We start from the raw sequence: 10,923 nt of genomic DNA, 5'->3' as shown, positions 1-10,923 counted from the left end.
CCCCCCAGATGCTGAAGGAATTTTATTTTTTTAGGTCAATCGGAGGCCTCTCGTGGAAGATAACAAGGTAAAGAAACAAACGGATGGGGGGTGGGGGGGGGGGTTCCGGGCACCCAGGAACCCCCCCCTAGGTCCGCCCCTGCTGTGTGTGTGTGTGTGTGTGTGTGTGTGTGTGTGTGTGTGTGTGTGTGTGTGTGAGAGAGAGAGAGACTGAGAGAGAGAGAGAAGGAGAGATTGAGAGAGACTGAGAGAGAGAGAGAGACTGAGAGAGAGAGAGAGAGAGAGAGAGAGAGAGAGAGAGAGAGAGAGAGAGAGACTGAGAGAGAGTTGAATTGAATTGAACTTTATTTAACAAGGATTAAGATTTAAGGCTACACCTTTTCTTACAATCTGTCCTTGGGACGCACAGACACACAATCATAAAATTGAAAAATTAAAAATTAAAAAGTTAAAAAGTTAGAGAGAGAAAGAGAGAGAGAGAGAGAGAGAGAGAGTACCGACATAATATGACTATATTGGCTCATTTATCATCATTCTGCTTATTTCAGGTAATATGACATTCATGCTTGATGATTCTATCAAGAAATAGTGTTTCACGCTGATATTTGATGGGTTCTGAAAGACATCGAATGACGCAGTTTTCATAAGAAGAAGTGAGGTCTTTTACATTTCAATAATTTCCCTAATGACGACACAAGCTTGCACCGGAAGCTTTTGCTGAACAATTAACAGTCTGCCTTTGGACAATTTGCATTTTCTTTCCAAAGCTTGAGATGAAAATTTGTATTATAAAAGGACATTATAGTGTTCTTCTTTAATATAAAACCGTGCACCTTTTCACTGAACAGAGAAAAAAGAACGATTTGTAATGACCTTTTATTCGCGCATGCGCATACGTTCTGTCGTTCATCTGAATGTTGTTCAGCTCAGCCGTTCGAAGATAGTGTACAGGCTTTCGTTTTCTTGTCTTCGTTGATGTTCCTAGCCGTTGAATAATAGCGTTTGTGTTATACTTTGATCTTATTTCCTTAAATTTCATGATTTCATCTCATTGTCACTTTTCGACGGCGTAACTTGTGGCAAAAGCAGTATTCAAACAACCAGACGAGGTAAGAAAAATAATCTGGTGCAGAATGCTCATGTCAATAACGTTGTGATAAAGAAGAGTAATTTTTTGTAACATGTGAGTAATGGTGTGCTTGAATATAAGCCAGTCGTCACATATTTGAGTCTATGATAATACGATTCTATTGCTGAAAGAGCTTGTAGCATTTCAAAGTTCTTCTGACGTTTCGTCATTGACTTGAGAGACTAAACGGCTGTCGGCGACAATAATCACAATTGCATTTTCTTGCAGATTGCAACAGAAAAAAAAAATTGGAGACCACAAAGATTAGATGGAATTTTTGTCTTGTGAAAGCTGATGTATCATTAATGAAGGAACTAGTTTCTTTCGTGAAAGTGGAATACTGTCTTGCCAACCCAGTTCTGACTGAGCTGTTGGCTGAGAAGTTGATCATTGATGATGTCACTATCAAGTATCAGGGTGTCTATGCCACTATCAGATAATATCTTGCCATGAAGAGGGTGCTCACACGAATAAACAAAGTCAGTGCATGTAGAGTCAGGGCAAAGAATATGAAATAAGTTCTCTGGACTGCAGAATTAAAGCTGTCTTGTCGATTTCAGCATAACATTTGAAAATGAGAATGTTCAGCACAGATACACTCATGATGATTTATTTGTAACTGATCTCAGTGTTAAAAGTTAACAGAAGTACTTTTCCCACAAGGGATGTGGGTCAGGGCTGAAAGCGTAGCCTGTGAATGAGACTGAGAGTAAAAGCCAGATTTTAGAACCTTTCTACTTTTAGCCTGATGTCTTTGTTTTGAAAGGATATATTGTCTAACACTATTTATTTTTCCCAGTCTTTGTAATTGTATTCTTTCTGACTTCAAGCATGCAGGTGTGTATGCACACATGTGCATTTCATCATATTTTCCAACTTGATAATTGCCTTGGAACTTGAAGTTTAACATATTTTGCACACATTTATTCGTCTTTTTACAGGTGAAGGATATAATCAGTTTGGCTTTGAGCATCTTTCAGTAGCTCGAGAAGGCTTGTCTGTTGGCATATGATTATGATATATAAATTATATTTAAGATTTTTTAAAAGGATTTGATAAAAGCAACTGGAAGTTCGTTAAAAAGTGACTGTAAAACTAAAAGTCAAAAATTTGAATAAATAATGTTAAAAACACTTGCCAAGGGAACCCAAATGCTGAACTTTGTTGTTGTTGATGTTTGTGGCATTTCCAAACAATAGACTGAGGACAGAATGGAAGAGTTTGTACATGTATGTTACAGTGGTTACATGAGCTCAGTTAGTTGACCCAAGTCAAATTTTAACTTGGTGAGGTCAGTTTTGGTTTAATAAATAAAAATTATCATTTGCTTTAAAGTGTATTATTACTGTATTGGCTTTGAAACTTCACAGTCTGACTCTTTCCATGATTTGCCAACTCTGGATGACCATCATCAAATGTCAAGGTTCCCGCAGTGGGGCACTGCGGTTATGAAATTAAAGGCCCCTCCTGTTTTTGGAACCGCAGGAGCTTTCTAGTTTGCTGTTAGGTAGATTTTTGGTTCCTCTTTCCTGTCATGCTCTCTTTTTCTTCATGAATTCTTTTCTTTTTTCTGCCTTCTTGCTCATTCACCTGTATTTTTTCCAAAAAATCTCTTCTCTTGCCGCTTGTCTCGCGATTCATGTATAGTTTAATCTGTTAGTGTTCTGATGTAAGCCCAGCAGTAGATAGGTTAAGCCTATTTTAACATACTGGAAACTGGTAATCTTCCAGTAGGTATTAATTTAGTTTTACTAAAGCCTGCTGGGACACAAGTAATGGGTTAGTGCATTTGTAAACAGGAATCGCTTGACAAGTGGCCCCCTTCATCCCCTTCCTCGTCCTGATATGGCTCTACGTAGTCGGCTGGACGTTAAGCAACAAATAAACAAACAAACAAATGTCAAGGTCCCAGTTAGGTCAGGTTCAGATCAAAACAGGAGAAATAATAATTTACTTGAACATTTATTGGAGCAAGATCTTTAATATTCACATTTCAATGTCCAGGAGTTTTTTTCTCTTTGAAAATACTAATGTGAAAATGACAGGACAAAGACCTAAGACTGAACTAAATGTGGCCAAGGTTTGTCACTATAGATCTATACAAAATGTACCTGCAAACATAGATAAGTCAGCAGATTATGTACATCTACTGAAGAAATAAGCACATTGAAAAGAAGTAATTGTCTTTATTGTGATGGTTGTGTTTTGCTTGCAGAGAGTGTGTTGGGGAGTGATGGAGAGAGAGGATGCCTCCAGTGTAGGTGAGGAAGAGGAACAAGCTGAGAGAGAGGGCCGCAAGGACACCCCTGGCCCTTTGCCCGACCACCAGTATGATCGGGTCAGTTGCTTTCCACTTCTGTTAGAACTGTGTGTGTGTAAGTTGTAACAAATTGCAAAGTAGCCCTGTCCTGGTAGTACGTTTTTTCGTGCATGCAATACTCAAACTACCACATACAGCAACAAACAGGATCAAATGTTTGAAATCTCAGTTGACTAGCATTGCAAAAAGGGGAATGTTGCATGGTTTTCGGTACCTTACTTCCCCGGCATCAAATCAAAAGAGCTGCATCAGTCAACTCACTTGACCTACATCCGGTTTCCCTACTTTTAAAGCTTCGAATTGTACTGATTTTGTCTTTATCGGTTGATGATAACAGAATTCTTGCGTAATTTTGATTGTCTCGTTTGTGTCTTCCGAATGAGCTTCTGGACAATTTGTCAGATATCATGTAAGTTTATTTTTGGCTCACGTAAGTGTAGCCTATGCGATCGTAACTTTGTCTGTGTGCGTGCGTGTGTGTGTTTGTGCGTGTGTATGTCTGTGGTAGAAACTCTAACATTTGAAGACGTCACATTACATTGACGTCACATTATGACGTAAGAGGGTTAGACGTCACGCGAAGGAAGTACTGAAAGTCTCGGTCATTATTATTTTGAGCGGGCCGAGACTGTTGGCAGTCGTGTCCCTGTAAGTAGTCTACATGCAGACAGTCAGATCTAGATCTAGTGTCTCGCTTTCTTGCACAGTTTCACCTATGCTCTTTCTGTGTGTGTGTGTGTATGTGTGTGTATGTGTGACGGAGTGATTGAGTAAACTTGTGTTACTGTTTGTCAATTTCTTACGTGAGCCTTGATGGCTTCGCCTCTTGTCTGTATTATAAATATGTGTTCCTCTGTCTGTCCACTTGGAAGACCGCTGGTTCGAAGATCAGTGACCGTGATGTTTTATTTTGTCATGAATAAATGGTCAAATAACATTCCTTTCTTGTTTTTGACTCCCCTGAATAATCAAGAGAGTTTTAGGAATGAGCAGTGTTAGGCCGTCTGGCCGGCCGTAGAAAAAAAAACTTAACATTGAGGTTATCGCAGATGGTTTTGAAGCTAGAGCTTTGAAACTTTGCACACTTCTAGGGTTTGATGACCCCCTGACATGACCTGAGTTTGGTTGACCCTCGTCAAATTTTGGGGTCACAGCGGGGTCATGTTTGGTCAAGTATTAATCCTATCAATTTGGATGCAACTTGGGCAAACAAATTGTTGTGGTTTATTTTGTGTTCTCAAAATTTGAAGGGTGTTGAGTATGAGGTTGGTGATGGTGGTAGGAGTGGAGGTGGGGACAGTTTTTGTGTGGATAGTCTTAGGTTTGAATGATTTAATGAATTGATGTGTCAGGTCGCATGACGATCAAGTTTGGAGCCTGTTCAAATGCCAAATATGAAGTGAACCCTCTGTGTTCCTAGCCAGTGGATGCCCCAAATTGAAGTATACTCTGCACCCTCCAGTTCATAGATGAGGTAGTTTTGTCTCTGTTATATTCTATTCCTGCTTGGCTTCTCATGTTCACAACCATTTTGTTATTTTCAGGATGAGCTTTTCAAACTTGCGGAAGGGAAGCTGGCAAAGCGCCGACCAAAATGCTTGGACAAGACCTTTGACACGTGAGTTCACCTCTCATGTTCTGTTTTGAACTTGCCGGTGGCATCTTCACTTGTTAGATTAATGCTGAGGAATATTTTAAACTAAAACTTGCTTTTAGCCACATTGAGTATTACGTTTGATGACGGACATTGTTGTGCAAGTATTGTGACGAGGAAGTAAATAGTGTTGGTTAAGTTAGATAGGAAGTGCATGCATGCCTATGCACACACTGACAAGTTTATGTTGCATTGTTTTCTGAAGTTTTTACAGGTGCACTCACAAACAAGTTTATGTTACATTGATTTTTGAAGTTTTACCAATTGCTCACAAACAAGTTTTTGACTCACATGCGAAAAACTTAAACGTTGGATATTTCTTGGACACTATTCAGTCTATCAGTACCAAATTTGGCAAGATGGTGTATGATGACAAGGCCCCAAAAAACATACATAGCATCTTGACCTTGCTTCAAGGTCAAGGTCGCAGGGGCCATAAATGTTGCCTAAAAAACAGCTATTTTTCACATTTTCCCCATTTTCTCTGAAGTTTTTGAGATTCAATACCTCACCTATATATGACATATAGGGCAAAGTAAGCCCCATCTTTTGATACCAGTCTGGTTTACCTTGCTTCAAGGTCACAGCTCTTCAAAGTTGGATTGTATACATATTTTGAAGTGACCTTGACCCTGAACTATGGAAGATAACTGTTTCAAACTTAAAAATTATGTGGGGCACATGTTATGCTTTCATCATGAGACACATTTGGTCACATATGATCAAGGTCAAGGTCACTTTGACCCTTATGAAATGTGACCAAAATAAGGTAGTGAACCACTAAAAGTGACCATATCTCATGGTAGAAAGAGCCAATAAGCACCATTGTACTTCCTATGTCTTGAATTAACAGCTTTGTGTTGCATGACCTTGGATGACCTTGACATGTATTTTGGTAGGAAAAATGTGTAAAGCAGTTCTTTGTGTATGATGTCATTGCTAGGTTTAGTTATTTGACCTTGACCCTGCAGGTCAAGGTCATGTAAAGGTCAAGGTCAAGCATGTGAGTCGTATGGGCTTTGCCCTTCTTGTTGTACATTGATATTGTGAAGTTTTACAAAGTGCACATACAAACAAGTTTATGTTTCGTTGTTTTAAGGTTTACCAAGTGCACATTGAACAAGTTTCTGTTACGATGTTTTGTGAAATTTTGCCAGGTTTTGGATGGACTTGTGTCTTTTCAATCAGACTTATCTTCGCAGTGATGTGCAAACTGACTTGTCATCAAACTGTCAGAATTTAAGTAAAACCGCCACAGCACTTCAGGTTGTTTGTATTTTTTGCTTAGAGTTTGGAAGTTATATATCAAAAAGAATATATATATATGTGTGTTCATGCATGTTTGCATGGACAGCAGAGATACATGTAGTGTGGAGTAAAAGCGATGAAATTGTACTGTCCTGTGTATCAACTTCTATTGCCATCGTTTCAGTGCTGATGGCTTGTGGGATCCGGAGAAGTGGTTTCGGGCATTGTGTGGGGGTTCACGGGAAAATTCACCCCAAACAGTGGTTGATGGGCGTGACCGAGATCGCCGTCGACCTCTTGACCTTGACCGAGACGTCCTGACCCGCAACAGGAAGACATCCTGTGAGTGTCTGTGCAGTTGGGGTTTACGTGTGTGCATTATAGTGTAACTTGAAAAGAGCAACATTTTGGGGAGGGTTAGTCATGATGTTTCTTGTTTTTACATTTAGTCAAGTTTTGACTAAATGTTTTAACATAGAGGGGGAATCGAGACGAGGGTCGTGGTGTGTGTGTGTCTGTGCGTGTGTGTGTGTAGAGCGATTCAGAGTAAACTACTGGACCGATCTTTATGAAATTTTACATGAGAGTTCCTGGGTATGATATCCCCAGACGTTTTTTTCATTTTTTCGATAAATGTCTTTTATGACGTCATATCCGGCTTTTTGTAAAAGTTGAGGCGGCACTGTCACACCTTCATTTTTCAATCAAATATGTTATATTTGGATTAAAAACAAGCTCTGAAAATTAAAGATATAAAAATTATGATTAAAATTAAATTTCCGAAATCGTTTTAAAAACAATTTCATCTTATTCCTTGTCGGTTCCTGATTCCAAAAACATTTAGATATGATATGTTTGGATTAAAAACACGCTCAGAAAGTTAAAACGAAGAGAGGTACAGTAAAGCATGCTATGCAGCACAGCGCAACCGCTACCGCGCTGAACAGGCTCGTCACTTTCACTGCCTTTTGCACTAGCGGCGGACTACGGTCATTGTGAAAAAATGCAGTGCGTTCAGTTTCATTCTGTGAGTTCCACAGCTTGACTAAATGTAGTAATTTCGCCTTACGCGACTTGTTTAAACATTTTTATGGACATGTGGTGAGGTGGAAACGTCTTTTCTTTGGTCCTAGATGATAAATGAATATAAAGACTGACTAGAAAGCTGAAATATCATGTTGAGTAATGAAAGGCTCACGGTAGTTCTTGGTCTTGAATCGTAATAACGCCAGGAACACATCATTTTCCTTTTAAATGGACAGAGTGGAAGCTGTTTTAGGAGTGTGACAGTACTATGAAAAAACATCAGTGGAAATGAAACACTTGACAGAACAACTGTTTAGCTAACATTGAGCTTTTGCCATCCAGATTTTACTTTGGAAATTGAAAGGATGCAGCTAGAGGTTTGTACTTGTTATTTGCTGTATCTAACAAGCTGACTGTTAGTTTTTGGTTTGAAAGCTTCCGACCCCAAGGAGCGACTGAAGGAGGACCAGGACGGCATCGTGCTGAGTCCTCAGCGTCGTAACTTCAGCACGGGATGCCAGGTGTCCAAGACATCGGCCTCCGTCATGGGGGGAGGGGGAGGGGGCCCTTCCATCTTTCGACAGTCCTCCATCAACGACTACAAAGATCGTGACGACCGTGACAGGTGAGCACTGCCCTTGGTTTTTGGCCTGGATGAGGACGTAAAGATGAGTTGGTCAGTGAGTGGACGTGGGCTAGTGTCATGTGGATGGTTGACGGCACAGCAAATAAGTAGAAGAACAGCTGTTCTGTGAAGTTTTCATACTGTAGTCCTTCATTTTGCGGTGAAATGGCTCTTTCAGCACTATCCTTGTACAGAAGGTTTTTCTGTGGTTGCTCATAAAAAACACAAATGTTTCTGACCTTTACATGTTTGGGGTTGTGTGACTTACTTTTGCAGTCACATTTTGCAGTTACATCTTGTTGTTATTGTCTATGTTTGCACCTGCACAAGTCTCATGACCAAAGCTGCAGTTAAGACATACTGGAAAATGCTTTGCAATCCTCTCGCATTCGCTGTGAAAGCTATTACAGCAGCATTTCTCGGTAGACACAGTAAATAACCAATATTGTCATTTTCACGAGTTTTCATTCACAAACACCTGGTAAATAAATCTCATGTTCCCCATGCAATAACTCGAGGTGGTGAATGGGTTTGAGCTTTCATGTGAAACGTGGATTGTCAAAGTAAAAGCCAATCAGGCTGATTGTTTGATGTGTGGAACCATCATGGCTTTGGATTTGTGTTTCCGAGGACAACGATTGTAAGCATTCACTCTCAAAGACCCAATCAATGTTGATAATTACCGCGACAACTCATAGTCAATTTGCAACGTATCTCTGTAATCGCAAAATCCACAACGAAAAGTCATAAACATTTAAAAGAAAAGAAATATGCTCAACACTTACTGAATTCACAGGTATGATCGCAGCTGTGTACATTTTCAGACTGGAAGAAAAGCGTCAACAAGCTACGTTTGACGTCACATACAAGTTTGACGTGTTATCTCGTGCTACTGTGACGATGCTTTGTGGCCCGGAGTTGGATTCTAAAAATTCGTCTCCCTGTGGGTTATTGTGCATTTTGTTGCACAACCAAAATGATGACAAAAACGATGTTTGGTAGCTTGTTGTCAGACCAGCACTTTGTTGTTGGTCCTCGGGGAGCATATCGCCTTTTGTCTCATATTTATGGTCGATAAAGATGAAACAAAAGACGATATGGTCCCCTTGGACCAACAAAAATGCTGGTCTGTCAACAAGCCACCAAACATCTTATAATGTTGAGGTATGGCCGGAGCACAATACTAATAACAAGTAAGAGAAGAGTTGTGTACACACAAAATCTGTGATGAGGCTTACAGATTTTAAGACCTATGGCACGCAGGACATTATATTGAAAACAAAGAACAGATTTGAAAAACAAAAGAATTCTGTACTCACCGATATTGTTCAGATGTTGATAAATCCTTCCTGAAACTTGTTGTACACAATCCCATCATCGTCTCTTGTTCCAGGGATCGACGCGACCAGAGGCGCATCGGCAGTGGTCGAATCCAGATCGACAGGGACCAAGGGCGGGACAGGGAGAGGGATTACCATCGCTATGAGCGAGACGATCGTGATCGGGGAGAGAGGGACCGAGGGGATCGCGACAGAGATCGAGCGGATCGAGACAGAGAGCGAGGAGAGCGGGACAGAGACCGAGATCGTGTCGACAGAGAACGTGTAGACAGAGATCTGGAAAGAGACCGTGACAGAAACCGCATGGACAGGGATCGTGACCGTCACTACGTTGTGGAACGGTCTGATCGCTTCCGCCGTGGAGACAGCAGAGATTTTGGCGACAGAATGGCAGAGCGGGTAAGTCTATGCACTGCTGTTGATTGATGTAATGAAATACTTTCTGGATTTTCTGAAGACTGATTCGACTCTTTGGTACCTATTCTATAATCACACTACACTTCTCAGTGATTTAAATTCATGTGGCACACCCAGAACTTTGTGTTGTCTACAGCTTTCAGTTCTGCACTTTGTGGTTGACACTAGAGTAACAGTTTAGTTTGAATACGTTGTTTATATTTTCTCCTTTTATTCCAGAGGGACAACAGAGATTTTAGGACTCGTGATCACAGGGATGACCGGCGTTATGATCGTGGAGGTACGTGTTTGCCGCCCTTTGCACAATATCTTGTATCAGTTCTTAAAAAAAGTGCTCCTAGTTGAAAATCAGTACTTGCAACGCCCACCTCAACCACCCCATCTCTCTACTTTAAAGGTCACTATTTGTTACATCTGGTTGTTGACCATTTGTCAAGATTCTTTATAATAACAAAAGTGACATGGACTGTATTTCGAAGTGCATCGTACAGTGTTTGGCCGAGTTGAATTCATCACAAAGAAACCACTAGCTTTATTGACATGTTGAAATCAATCCAGCGAAAGTTATGACGCTGATAGATGTAAGTGATAGCATACTCCAGATTTAGCCCTGTGGAAGGGAGGACTGCAAATGAAAGGAGAGCAAGTAATTGAGATTGACTCAATGTGGTGGTGAACCTTGCACAGGGCTAACACAGGATATTGTCAACTGATAATGTCCAAACTGGCTAGTGAGTATAATGTTTGATTCCTTGTCGTTCAGGCCGTCACCGCTACCAACGTGAAGAAGAGACGCCCGAGTGGTTCACCGGGGGGCCCACCAGCCAGAGCGACACCATTGAGCTGCACGGCTTTGAGCGAGAGGGGAACACTAGGGCTCGTCGCCGACAGGAGGAGGAAGAAGAGGAGGAGGAGGGGGAGAATGGTGGAGAGTACGCTGACGACGAGAAAGCCTCTCACCCCACAGTCAACGAGGCGGGCGATGCTCAACACAACTCTCATGGTGAGTGTCTGCACTCGTTTTCCTCATTCAGAGGCAGGTGGTGGTGTGCCTCCCAGCAACTGTAGATCACATGAATAAGTGGACAAATAACAAGTCGCGTAAGGCGAAATTACTACATTTAGTCAAGCTGTGGAACTCACAGAATGAAACTGAACGTAGTC

General features: G+C 41.0%; 1 protein-coding gene across 3 annotated transcripts in view; it reads left to right on the top strand.

The window, feature by feature from the left end:
- Positions 1 to 878: 878 nt before the first annotated feature.
- The window catches only part of LOC138975273 (eukaryotic translation initiation factor 4E transporter-like), a 49,734-nt gene continuing 39,689 nt past the window's right edge, over positions 879 to 10,923 (top strand). For all 3 annotated transcript variants that reach the window (XM_070347929.1, XM_070347927.1, XM_070347926.1), the window contains exons 1-8: positions 879 to 1,109; positions 3,345 to 3,467; positions 4,994 to 5,067; positions 6,536 to 6,693; positions 7,813 to 8,002; positions 9,396 to 9,741; positions 9,979 to 10,039; positions 10,523 to 10,762. In XM_070347929.1, coding sequence (XP_070204030.1) covers positions 3,363 to 3,467; positions 4,994 to 5,067; positions 6,536 to 6,693; positions 7,813 to 8,002; positions 9,396 to 9,741; positions 9,979 to 10,039; positions 10,523 to 10,762 — 1,174 coding nt within the window. In that variant the 5' untranslated portion in view covers positions 879 to 1,109; positions 3,345 to 3,362. The remainder of the gene's footprint in view (positions 1,110 to 3,344; positions 3,468 to 4,993; positions 5,068 to 6,535; positions 6,694 to 7,812; positions 8,003 to 9,395; positions 9,742 to 9,978; positions 10,040 to 10,522; positions 10,763 to 10,923) is intronic.

The sequence above is a fragment of the Littorina saxatilis genome, linkage group LG9 (genome assembly GCF_037325665.1).
Source record: "Littorina saxatilis isolate snail1 linkage group LG9, US_GU_Lsax_2.0, whole genome shotgun sequence".
Lineage (NCBI taxonomy): Eukaryota > Metazoa > Mollusca > Gastropoda > Littorinimorpha > Littorinidae > Littorina > Littorina saxatilis.
The sequence above is the reverse complement of the archived record's forward strand: the minus strand, read 5'-3'. Positions and strand labels throughout refer to the sequence as shown.